General features: G+C 35.8%; 1 protein-coding gene across 4 annotated transcripts in view; it reads left to right on the top strand.

Annotated features, from left to right (window-relative positions):
- SLCO1A2 (solute carrier organic anion transporter family member 1A2) overlaps positions 1–12,550 on the top strand; it is a 143,163-nt gene extending 130,613 nt beyond the window's left edge. The window contains exons 14-16 of one of the 4 annotated variants that reach the window (XM_023209098.1): positions 1,652–1,716; positions 2,278–2,395; positions 7,401–12,550. In XM_023209098.1, coding sequence (XP_023064866.1) covers positions 1,652–1,716; positions 2,278–2,395; positions 7,401–7,620 — 403 coding nt within the window. In that variant the 3' untranslated portion in view covers positions 7,621–12,550. The remainder of the gene's footprint in view (positions 1–1,651; positions 1,717–2,277; positions 2,396–7,400) is intronic. The other 3 variants (XM_023209099.1, XM_023209100.1, XM_026452223.1) reach the window with 3 other exon arrangements.
- The last annotated feature ends 1,208 nt before the right edge of the window (positions 12,551–13,758 follow it).

Genomic DNA, 13,758 nt, shown 5'->3' with positions numbered 1-13,758 from the left:
GTGCTAGAATTTGCCTAGGAGTTGTAGTCCTTGCAGCCTAGACTGGCTTTCAAGTTTATTTAGGGAGAGCACGTTTGCCCATGGTGGCGAGGCTTGCTGAAACTCAAGTTCTAACTGTGGGGCTGGGTGATTACTTTCTGGCGATGGCTAGTCTAAATGCTCCCTCCTCGGGTAAGAATCAGCTGAGTTTAGCTTGGTTTTGCTTTCCACTGTGACAGGGCAGCACGAGATTTAATGAAGTCTCAGAATCACTGCATTCTCCCTCTCCCAAGTGCACAGAGTCCCTCTCCATGCCATGTGGCCACTGCTGGGGGATGGGAGGGCTGGCGTTGGCAATTCAAGACCATTTTTCCTGCTCTCTTCAATTCCTCTTTCTGTGATATGAAGTCAAAACCAGGGATTGTGAGTGCTCACCTGATTTTTCGTTCGTACAAAGGTGTTTTTTTGTATGTAGATAGTTGTTAAATTTGGTGTTCCTTCAGGAGGGATGATTGCTGGAGCTTTCTATTTAGCTCCTTGCTCTACCCCTCCCTTATAAATATAACGTTTGCACTATTTTGGACAGATAGGTCTGTGTGTGTGTGTCCATATTTATCTCTATATCATTGCTACACATAAGTAAAGACAGGTATATATGGATATGTGTGGTACTGTTTTCTCTTATATTTTCTAGTTGGTTATTGCTGGTTTAGAGGAGTACTGCTGTTTTTAAAAATTTGCTTTTTATCCAGCATCCTTCTTATTTGTTCTAATAATTTGTTGATTTTGTTAGGTTTTCTATGTAAGTTTTCAGTGTGCAAATATGACAAGTTTTGTCTTTTCACTTCCAAACCTTACACATCTTAGACTTCTAAAATTCTCTTGTAGCATAAATTAAAACCTCCAAGATTTATTTATAGTTGTGATAGTGAGTATTCTTGTTCTTTCCTAATTTTAATAAGAACTGTATAAAATTTATTTATTATTATTCCTTCTGTGTATGTGTGTTTTTTAATTATACTTTAAGTTCTAGGGTACATGTGCATAACATGCAAGTTTGTTACATATATATACTTGTGCCATGTTGGTGTGCTGTACTGCAGATTTTTAGTGTATCTAGTTTCTGTGTTATTAAAAACAATTTTTTTTTTTTGAGATGGAGTGTAGCTCTGTCACCCAGGCTGGAGTGCAGTGACGCAATTTCAGCTCATTGCAACCTCTGCCTCCCGGATTCAAGTGATTCTCCTGCCTCAGCCTCCCATATAGCTGGGATTACAGGCACCCACCACCATACCCAGCTAATTTTTCATATTTTTAGTAGAGACAGGGTTTCACCATGTTAATCAGGCTGCTCTCGAACTCCTGACCTCAGGTGATCCATTCGCCTTGGCCTCCCAAAATGCTGGGGAATTACACACGCGAGCCACCGCGCCTGACTAATAAAATAGATATTAATAAGAAAAAGTGATAGGTGAAGTGTCAGTAACCAGAAATGGGCTCCTGTATAGGCTACCAGCCGGATAATAAAACCCTGAATAGCCAATAAGTGAGCATGAAAGTAAAATTTTGAATGTTCATTATGTGTGACTAGCTTACAACTGGCCTTTTTAAGACAGTATGATAGTTTTAAATCTTTATTTTTCTTTTATTTACAAACTTATTTACTTTTCAGGTGTATGAAATCTGAAGAGAAGTCCCTTGGTGTGGGATTACATACATTTTGCACAAGAGTATTTGGTAAAAATAGTTATTTTTTTTCCACATCCTATCGGAACAATATTAAATACTAAATAAACAAGATAATTATTTCAGAAAAACAGTCTAGCAAGTGTCCCTTCTGTATGTAAAAAGCACATTATAAATATGAGAAGCACATAAAGAGATAGAGCATCTCTTTTACTTGAAAAGGCCCTGTCTGACCTTAATTACACTATTCTTTGAAGATTTGAAAATAAAATGAAAGAAAATGCTCTGCCCAAATAAAATGTATGTATAATATAATGTATGTATAATAAAGGCCCAAAACATTTAAGAAAATATATAAAGTTCAGAGTCTTTAATTGAATGTTTTACTCTACTAATAATTATGTTGCATAATTTTTTACTTATAAGATTACTTTTTTAAAATAATTTAGAAACTTTACAGTAAGAGTAACTCATTTCTATAAATAAAATTTAGGCCATTAGATTTATGTTTTGATAAACTTTGCAGTACAAATAAAGAAAATCAAAATATTTCCAAATAAATCAAGTATCTTAATTCTTGTTGATAGATCTTTCTTTCCCTGTTAATTGCAGCTGGCATTCCTGCACCTATATATTTTGGCGCTTTAATGGATTCCACATGTTTACACTGGGGAACTTTGAAATGTGGTGAGTCAGGGGCATGCAGGATATATGATTCTACCACCTTCAGGTAAAGATAATAATTGGTTTAAAATTGTTTTATAAGCGTAGACTGTGCATAACACAGCACCATTCATACCTAACTTTTTTTTTGTCAAGTGAAAAGAATACTATTGTGTTTATTTCCAGAAGAGATACTGATGTTATATCTCCATTCCTTATTTGCATACTAGAATTGTATTTTCTCATTATGTCTCAAGTGCTTGGTAAATATAAGCATACACGGCTTCCCTAACCTTGGCTTTCAAAGTGTTGTTTGTTAAATTCTTAGGGTCAACACAATATTGAAGGTAATGGTTGTATAAATACCATGGATGCCTATCCAATTTATATTGATCTCTAAAGGCTCTTTGTTTTATCCTGCATGATTTCATCATGTCATGAGTCTGAAGCCTCACTTCCCCTCACCACGTCTCTGGTCTCCAAAATCATATCTTTTCTCCCTCTTTAAATTTTGCTGAAACAATCTTCTTCATGTCTCCTAATGCCTTCTCCTTGGTAAATACAAGTCTAATTTTGAATAAAACTCTTTGTTCTTTCTATTTTCATCTTCTTTTTCATTAGGAAATTTGAGTTTTGTTTAAATTTGAATTAACTTCTCTTGATGGGGGCAATAATAAAGCTACTTTATTCAGTATAAAACAATTTACCGTTGTTTATAGCATTCTAAGATATTTGTCTTGATCAGCAAAAGGACATATATCAAGAAGTATAGGGAGAGCAGAGAGCAAGAGATTCATCTCTGCATCCATTCCCCTTTCCCCCAGAGCTCCCCAGGAGTGATGTTGAGGGAAGCTCAGCTACATGCTATGTATGTAGTAGATTTCTACCACAGTTGAGGAACTCCAAGGATCACTATTGAGGGTTGGCCTCATCCTGCTGCTTGGATTCTTGTTGATAGTATCCTGAATCAAATGGTGCTTGAGACACATTAAACAGACTTGGCTCCATTCTCTGTTAGTCAGACCAATTAGACTAGTCAATGAAATGGTGTATCCATGAGAAAATCTATCAGAAGCCAAGAAATTCTGGAAATAAGGGTAAATATTGTTGGTAGACAATTCTCCATGGACCCCTACATTGCATTTCTGCTTTTCTTGTTAGCAGGGGCACTGAGAGCATTTTTTCTGGACTATATTTTCCAGGATGTTGGAACAGTAAATGATCTTAGAAGATATAAATAGTGTCTCTCTCAAGGACAGAGGGCAGGTAGTTTGTTGTTCATGATGATAAGAAAATGTCTCCCTCTGGGGCAAAGTTTGGGCAGATTTTTTTGAAGCCCATTTAAAAGATTGGGGTTTCCTAAATTCAGGACTTTCTAACTGCAGCGCAAATCCACCGTGTGTACAGCGTTTACCTGGTTCTCCCTCTGTCTCACCACTTTGGGACATGGAGGGTAAGGAAAATCAACCTGAAAATGAAGCTTGTGCTGACTGCTGTGTTGCGAGTGAAAAAAGTCCTCTGTCCCTGACCTATGAGTCTTGTATCTTCTATTAGCATCCTTGAAACTGTGGCAGGCTAGCCTGTTAACTTACAAATGAAGTAAAATCTTAGACTCTTTTACAATTCTTGAGAACGAACTTCTGATTACCTTTACATTTTGCAAAAAAGGTAAAAATGATTACTTTGATTTATTTCAACCAACAGAAGGAGAGAAAATGCAATCATGGTAATTCTTAAGAAAAAAACCCACACAAATAAGTTAAAAAACAAGCCTAAGTGATTTTGCAAATTGGTTAAACTTGCTTGTTAAAAGATAGCAATTTTTATACTGGACTTTTCAAAATTTGAACAATATGCTGTTTATAAGAGACAGATCAAAAATATAAAATGATTGAAGATAAGATTTTAAAAAGATACCAGACACATACTAAATCAACTTCTGTAGTTATATTAATGATTTAAACGAAGTATAAGTTAAAGGGGAAAAATTAATAGGGTTAAACAGGGATATTACTTAATAATAAAAGGAAAATATGACAAAAATATAGAAAAATTATGAACCTATGTAAATCTATCAACATAACCTCAAATATGCAAAACAAAAATTTATAAAATTATAAGAAGAATTCTACAGAATGGAAAATTTCGATATACTTGTGCCACAAATGAATATTAAACACAGATGAAAATGAGTGAGGATACAGTATATTTCAACTTCAAATTGTACAAGAGTAATCGAATATACAGATAAATGTAAATGAATATATATAATCTATATGAATCTATAATACATCTGTATCTATATCTACATGAATACATGGATAATTGTTAACCCAAATACCAGCACCTATGCCACTAAAAAGTTAAAAAAAAGTATTGATACCACATAAATCCTGTTTTCTGTTCACAATGCAATGGAGATGAAAGCCTATAATAAAAGATGCCCAAACCTCAAATGTTTGAAAAGTAGTAAAAAAATGCAGTCTTAAATTACTCATGGTTAAAAGAATAAATTACAATAAACATAATTAAATAATAAGAACTCTATGTCAATGAAAGCACTGAATAAGAAAACTTGTGGGATGAAGCCAAGCCAACCAGTAATCAAAGGGATTTTTAGAGCTTTAAATGTATAAATATGTACACATATGTATATGTTTGCATATGTACAAATATATGTATATAAATATGTATATTAATACATACATATAAGTACATATATACATATTTATTTACATATGTATAATGTGTATACATATAAGTACATATATACATATTTATTTACATATGTATATAAATATGTATATTTACATGTATAGATGTATCACATATATAAATATACATATGCAATATATATTCACATATGTATATACACATAGGTATATATGTTTATATACACATATGTATAAAATACAATATGTATGTAAATATATACATATACACATTCACATGTAAAAGGCTGAAAATTAATGAACTTAGAATTTAGAAAAAGAACAATAAAATATATACAAATGATGTAGAACGACCTGATAAATGCCTCAATAATTTACATATTGATATATTTCCTATCTCAAACAAGAATAAATGATACAATATATTTTTAAAATTCAAAAGGGACATATCTTGGTTAAAAGACAATAAAAACATCATCCTAAACATCTGGTTTTTCAGAAATTAAACAGAAACATAAAGGAGTAAACAAAGCTGAATTCACAGGCTCTATGTCTCAAAATAGGCAGTGGTTTCTGGTATCAGCTTCCAAAAGAAGAACAAGGTACTTCTAAGTCAAGAGACTAAATCCAGATTCAATGCTTTAATCCAATTAATGAGGCAAAACACCTTGTACAGGGGTTAGTGTTCCTCAAAATTTGATATTCACTCAGAACTTCACAATGTGAACTTATTTGCAAATAGAGCATTTACGAGTGGAATTAGTTAAGTTAAAATGAGGTTATACTGGATTGCAGTAGGCCTTAAATCCAATCACTGGTGTCCATTTTTTTCTGAATCCTAGTAATGTTTCATAATAGAAGCAAATTTTAGAAGCAGAAATATAGAAATGAGAAGCAGAAATTAATAAATAGACTATATACCATCGAGGGAATCAGAAAGTAAAGAGCTATGGTTTTGTAAAGTTGCAAAGGTATTACTAATAACAATACTTTGAAACGGCAAATAAAGAAAGAGAGGAGGCACAAATAAAACACCATTAAGGATGAAAAAGGTAATATAAGTACAGATATTATAATACTTACACAGGGATTTTCAATATAACAATTTAGAAACATATTAAATAGATATTTTTCTAGACAATTATATATTACTAGATATTATTATAAATCTATAGAAACATGAATATTTTTATAGTTACTTAAAAATGTAAATCCTTCAAAAATGCTCATCTCCCAAAGGCACCAAGTTCAGATGTTTTTCAGGAGAGTCTGATAAAACCTACAATGAATTGATGATTCATTCGTAAATTATGCAAGTTATTCTCAGAAACAGAAAAAGGGAAAATGTTGTAATTCATTTCACAAAGCTAGTACAATCTTAATAATCACACTGGACAAGTTCAGTACAAGAAAAAAATTTGTAGGCTAATCTTATACATGCACAAATTCTACGTAAAAATTGATAAATTGAATCTAATAATGTGTAAAAATTACAAATACGGTTTATTTTAAGCATGCAAGGATAGGTCGACATCAGAAAATCTATTGGTGTAATAGACGCTAATTAACACAATAAAGATAGGAAACCTTGGATACTCTTCCGACTATAAGCAGAAAAGTTACCTGGTTTTATTATGCACATTCATGATTAACATTTTGAGCAAGCTCATAATAGAAAATAACTTCCTTAATCTGATCAAGGTCATCTAAAGAAACTCTCACAATATATTATAATTCATGATGATTCATTGGAAGCATTCTTACTAAATACTATTCACTGCTGTCAATATCAGTATTAATTTTGAGGTGAAGATCCTATTCAATGAAAAGCTAGTTATAACAACAATAACAAAACATTAGAAAAGATGAAAATAAATTTGGATTTTCTCAATGGGAAATTTTTAAAAATACATAAAACATTTTTCTTTTTTTTTTGAGATGGACTCAGTCTCTTGTCGCCCAGGTTGGAGTGCAGTTGCGTGATCTCGGCTCACTGCAAGCTGCGCCTCCCGGGTTCAAGCCATTCTCTTGCCTCAGCCTCCCCAGTAGCTGTGACTGCAGGCGCCCGCCACCGCGCCCAGCTAATTTTTTGTATTTTTAGTAGAGACGGGGTTTCACCTTGTTAACCAGGATAGTTTCGATCTCCTGACCTCGTGATCCACCCACCTCGGCCTCCCAAAGTGCTGGGATTGCAGGCCTGAGCCACTGTGCCCGGCCAACAAAAACATTTTAACAAATACTGAAATTAATAAGAGAGTTTAGTAAAGTTGCTTATATAAGATCAGCATGCAAAACGATCAGCTGCTGTTTTTGTCAGAATAAAATAAAAAGATATACAAATTTAGTTTGCACTAACCACACTATGTAATATTTAATATGTTTTAACTTTTAAAAAAATAGATACATCTACCTTGGATTGCCAGCAGCATTAAGAGGATCAAGCTTTGTTCCAGCCTTAATCATCCTAATTCTTTTGAGGAAGTGTCATCTACCTGGTGAAAATGCCTCTTCAGGAACCGAACTTATAGAGACAAAAGTCAAAGGGAAGAAAAATGAGTGCAAAGATATGTACCAAAAGCCCACGGTTTTGAATGATGATGAATTGAAAACTAAATTGTAATTGCCCTATTATATTACTTTTTTCAGAATTGGAGAACATGCTGTACAACTTAATTATTTTAAAAATCAACAGAGGTACTATAGATAACTTTTTCTTGTCTTTAAGAACCTGAAAAAAAAATTCTTAACTCAAAATAATAAAATGTTCACTAATGATATTTCTAAGGTATCAATAACACTTGAGTTTTCCTAGGAGGGTCATCTCTAATAGCCCCCTAAAGAAGATTCTTAGAGCCAGCTTTATTTTTATGTTGAAACAGCAATTTCTCTTAATTCATCAAAGTAAGGGTGTACTTCCTACATCTCTTTCTACTAATAGTTCTAAAAATTTTCTGTTATGAAAACCTATTTAATTCCACTAAATTTGTGCTTTGATATTGGAATTATTCAGATGTCTAAATTCTCATTCTGTTATGTGAAGATTTAAATATTTTATTCAAGTTTATCACTTCCATGTGAGAGTAGCCTACATCTTCTTATTCTATTTAGGAATCCTTCTTTAACTCTTCTATTTATTCTAGGCATGACTCCTATATAATAGATTAGTCATAAATATACCTTCCTGCTTTCAATTTTTTCTCGTCTTTGTTACTCATACATTTGATCAATTTGTACAGTATACTGACAAACTTAAGCAGGTTATTAAAAATCATGAGGCAAAGATTGTTGGATTTTTTATTTTCAGCAATTCAAATCTGGTGACTAAAGTCTTTCTTAAAAGCAAGTGTCTGAATCAAAGGATGAAAGGACAATATTATAAAAACTCCAGCTCTTAAAGTCTGTTTGTAATGTCAGATATTGTCAAAGAACCACTTTCTCAGACTCAGGACTCTTTAGACCAATGTTTATACCACCCATTGTGTCCTAAGGTAGAACACAAGCACTAATTTTCCGAAAATAATCTTAGACAATAGCTTCTGTTATGAAACAGAGTTTAATAAAGGCTAAGGTACATATTAAAAGCTAAATCTACTTATATTATTATTTTGTAAATTATGGATAAAATTAAAAATTGAAGGATTTTAGATATAGAAGAGGACTTACTGATTAATATAGGCTTCTGGTAAAAGAGGGTAGAATGAACAGACAAATACCATTTGTCTACTCTTTATTCTCCTTCCTGTTGAAATGACAGTCAATATTTAAGAATGACATAAATCCTAATGGATGAAGAGAATGGAGTAAGAAAGGGTGGGAGAAGTGGGTGTTCATACATTATGCTTATTTATGTGTGCTATAAATGGAGAGTGTCTGCAGGGATACAACAGAGTGGAGGAAGCTGAAATACAGAATACACCTAGAAGAAGCCTGGAATGGAAGTGTGAAACTGAGTTACCAGTTCAGGGTGTGAGTTGGTAGCTGGACAGAAAGCAGGCCAGTTAACTGAAGGACTTTGTACAGATGCTTTACAGGTTAATATGATTTCCCAAATGATCGGATGCATCACATGAAAAAAGAAAGCAACTGAGAAGAGAAAGGCTGTATAGAACAGGTTTAAGGGGAAGGATGAAAAGCTAAGTTTCAGTTTCATGAAGTTTGAGACTTCAACTCAGGGCATATTAAAAATAACCAAGGTTCAAGATGAGACTGGCCTTGAAACAAGAGAGAGGAACTATAATCATTGGAAAGGGGGAGTTTAACTTTGATGTAGGTATGACTGCAGCAGTGAGATATCGTGTTAAGATCTGATGACATGAAATTTGGAGCCACTTCCTTTGTGGTGTGAGGAAGTGAGAAGAATGGCCTGGAAACTAAAACAAGGAGAAAAGACTTACCTATATTCACAGAGCAGTAAGAAAAAGTAAACAGCCACTGCATGAGAAGGTTTCAGGGGAATCAGATTTTGCTGAGTGTGCGATGATGAAGAGAATGCTCATTTCTGAACTGGAATCTGAGATAAAAAGAAGCGAATAGGAGGTATATGGAAGTTAGACTTATGGAAATTAGAAGAAGGGGAATGAGAGATAGCTTGGAATTCTGGCTATTTAGGTGACTGACATAAATGGGAGCAGAGGACATAATGAGGTTAGTGCTTATGGATTCAAGGCAGACAGTGTTGGTGAAACTGTGAGTGTCAAAATTAGGTGAGGTGGTGACTGGGCTCCCTGGTGACTTCTCGTCATGGAGGAAAACTGAATAAGCAAAACTTACTCAAGCTCCTGAGGCCTATTCATTATCCCTATTGATCGATTTGAGGTGATCTGAGAAAGCTGTCTTACTTTGTGGACAATTCACCACTTGCGCACCCTCAGTGGAGCATCATAGGCCCAGAGAGACGTGGCTATGGACTTAGTACCTTGGCCTTTTATCCCCTCATGGAGGAGACGGCATTTTACTCTGAAAGTATAGGGTTCTCCTTTGACATTTCTTAGTGGGAGAAAGCAGGTCAGAGAAAGTGGGTGTTGGAGTGCTTTGGGATCCCTCATGACCTCTGTTGTTGGTATACGTGAAGCCTGGGAGTTTAGTTCTTATTCTGAGCACTTGTACTGCCTCATGAGGGTAGAAATAATGGCATAGCAGACAGATGGAGAAGAGAAACAAGAGAACAGGTAGTGAGAAGTCGAGAGTCAGTAATTTTCTTTCTTAATATTGTGGGGAGTATAAAGCTAATGAAACTAGAAATAGTGGTTTAATGTATTACTTATAATTCAAAAATTATAAGCAATACATTTATTACTATATTTACAAATGTTTACACAGTTTCTTTGTGAATCCACCTATGGTTTTATTTTAATTAATTTTTTTATTTCAAAGCAATGAAATGTTGCTTTGTGGAGTCCGATAGCATTATATCACGTAAATGGGTTTCTGCTACATCTCCACATTATTGGGGAGATGCTTGAACACCTCAGAATACACACACCCTTAAGGTTCAAGCGCTGGGGTTGAGCTCTACATAAGGGAATTTTCCTCCTCCCAGAAGGGCGATCATTGTATAGACAGACAGGAAGACAGAACCAGAATGACTTCTGTGGGTGGAAATAGTGCCATCAGAATCATTTATTTTATGAAATAAATATTATTTATCTACATTGAAAAAATACTGCTCCTCCTAAAATCATTAACTTCTCCTCAGATGACTTTAAGACATTTGAGTAACAGCACATGAAGTGGTAAAGACCCTTAGTCTTTCTGGTAGATTAGAAGAGCCTTTTAATTAGTCTCTGGAAGGACACTAGGGATTGCAGCTGAATAAATATATTAAGAATAACAAATCAGTTCAACACTGAGTACAGTCTGAGTTGGAATTTTCCATGGAAATTCTCTTATGTCTCTTCTAACAATAAGGAAGACAAAACAAAGACTAAGTAATTAAACAAAAGCTCGAAATGTTTTGTAACCAAAAGCTTTAAATGTTATGTAACCAGAATGCTATGTAACCAGAGCTGTTAGATCAGATACTGGCCGATTCATAGGTGAACCTCCGCTTTGTGGGTCCTCTCATGCGTCCCCATTTTGAGAATGTAAGTAATTTGACTTTGCAGCCCTTCCAAAAAGGGTACTATCCCACTTCTCCTGGCATAAATCATACATTGACTGAACGTACACCATCTGAAAATCACTCATGCTGCTTGAACCAAGGCCATTATCAGAGAAAGCTCCTGGTGGAAGAGGTTGTAGATGTTAAAAGAGTATGATTTCTATATCAAAAAAATGCAGAAATTGACAGAATGGTTCTTATTTACTGGGCCTGAAGAATTCCTGTTCTGGCATTCTTAGATCCCTCAAATGTATTACCAAGGGGAAAAGGAAAAAGAGGTAAGCAGGCAGTAGGGTAAGCCGTTGTTTGCTTGCCAAGGAACTGGAGAGTGCAGATTTCAGGCTCCCTTGAGGAAATTCTCCTGAGCCCTTAGCCAGGAGAAGAGAGCAGAGAATGCTTTTCTGTAGAATCCCAAGGGGCATAAAAGAGGATGAGTAACTGGGTCCTTTGCAAGTTCCCGACCCCTAAGCCTTCCCAACATGGAGAAACTACACCAGTGTTCAAAAGTTTCTAGGTTGGAGGAACAAACTTGAGCATCAAGGGCAGATGATTTGTTAACACAGTCCTGTGCAGAGGGCTCCTTTAGAAGGCATCCCCTGTGACCAAAACACAGAGAGCACCTTCTACGTTCTGGCGTTAAGCCATCAATGCATCCAGCTGTAATCCATCCTCAAACCTGGAATCCATCCCTTGACTTCCCAGCCAGACCACATTCCATCCCATCACTGTGTCCAACCCTGCCCAGAATGCATGCTGTTCTCCCAGAGTCTCATGGAAATGAGGACTTGCACTGAAATAGGCTGTGGGAAACAAAAGGATAAGGAGGTCTGGACCAGTCTATAATGGTAGCGGGTGAAAACAACCTGTGGAAAAACACATGAGTTCATTAGGAAATAAGGTGACAGATCCCCAGCTGGTGAAGAACTAGAATGTCTATTATGCTCATACAATTGATGTTTTAATACACCAGAGCTACCACACAAAACTTCCCTCCATGTGAAAGCTTCCAGATAAAATCCCGCCATCCCTCCTCTCCTCATGTCCTCCTGCTCAGACCCACCTTCATGCCCCTAAACCAATCTGCATCGTGCCTGTTTCAGAGAGTCATGGGAAGATGGGCAGTGCCTCCACTGTCACCATTCCCCACACCTCTGCACATTTCTGCCCCTTCCCCTCTAGACTCCACAACTTCACAGTCTTACTGTTGTAAATATTCCTGTACAGTTAGTAATGTTCAAATGATCCTGTGGTCAGAGGCTTCTTTGGTGGTGTCTTCTTACCCTTAAGAGAGGTCATGAAATCCAGAAGGGGCAACCTTTCAAGGAGAGCTTTGGAGTCATTTCTGTTTGAGACACTATTGCATATTCCTGTAAGATTGCTTTTATATTTAAGGAATGATGTTACTTAACAAATGAACAAAAAAAATTGCAAATAAATTTCTTAACAGTTTCTACAATGGCTTAATCATATCTTCTCTCTTCCATATCCCTTCCTTTCTCCTCTTCCCTCGAGATCACAAAAATATACTCCACTTTCAATTATCTCAGTTGTCTCCCCTCCTGCAAAGGGGAGAAAGGCTGGAGAGAACATGGGAAACGTGGATCCGATGATAATACCTAACCTCAGTCAGCAATTAATCTCATCATCCAGTTTCTTCCAATGAAAGAGTTAACAGGAAAATGGTCAAAGGTTGACAAGAAGAAAGAATTGGAGGAATTAAATGGTTAATTCACCAAATGTAAAAGGCCCCCAAACTGGAAAAGCACTAAATTAGTTTTGAAGGAAGAACAGAAGGGAGGAGGGAGAGAATATAGGAAGAAAGAAAGGAGAGGAGAAAATAAAACAAGGTATAAAGTACTTTGAAGATTTTTAAAATGCAAGCTTTTGTTTCTCTTTTTCATTGTAACTTAGACTCAGAAGAAGCTTCCAAAAATAATTTTCTATGTAAAAATAATTTGTCCTAGAGGATTCTGGGAGGATAGCAGAGTAGGGAGCACCAGAAATCTGTCTTCCTAGTCGGACAACAAATTCGTTGGTAGATTATGTCTTATGTAACTATTTTGAAACTCTGGAGCTAATTGAAGGCTTACAACTTTCAGGGGAAGGTTAAACATAAATTGAGGTTAATTTTGGTGAACTTCAGCCCTTAGCAGAGTAGCAACTACCCACCCCCCACTGCCAGTTCCATGGCAGGCAGCTGGGCACTTGTTCCAGGAGCAGCTTGCATGCAGTGTGTGGGGGCCAGGGTGGGCAAAATCATCCTGTTCTTCAAATTTCAGGTAGCTGTTCTCAGAATGTTGGTTGCTGCTTCTAACCACAAAGATGCAAACACATAAATGGGCAGCCATTGTTTTTGCACCTCCCCTCATTGTTGCAATCTCCTCCCTCATCAATTGAAGTGATTTCCAGAGGATTTAAAGAGCCAGCACTACTTTGCCTCCTTTCATTTTTTTATTTTTCCCCCTTTGGGAGCCAGACATTAAAGACTAAGATATTCAACAGCAACTGTGTATACATGGGGAAAATTAGAAAGGGACTGAACATGGCCAGGAAAAGACACAGGCTCAGAAAAGACCAGAGATGTCAAGTTTACACTTTATGCTGATCCCTGGCACACAGGCAGCATGCAGGTATTAAAAACAACAACAGCAAACCCTA

Source organism: Piliocolobus tephrosceles, chromosome 10, assembly GCF_002776525.5.
Source record: "Piliocolobus tephrosceles isolate RC106 chromosome 10, ASM277652v3, whole genome shotgun sequence".
NCBI classification, from domain to species: domain Eukaryota; kingdom Metazoa; phylum Chordata; class Mammalia; order Primates; family Cercopithecidae; genus Piliocolobus; species Piliocolobus tephrosceles.
Note: the sequence above shows the minus strand (reverse complement) of the source record. Positions and strands in the feature narration are given on the sequence as shown.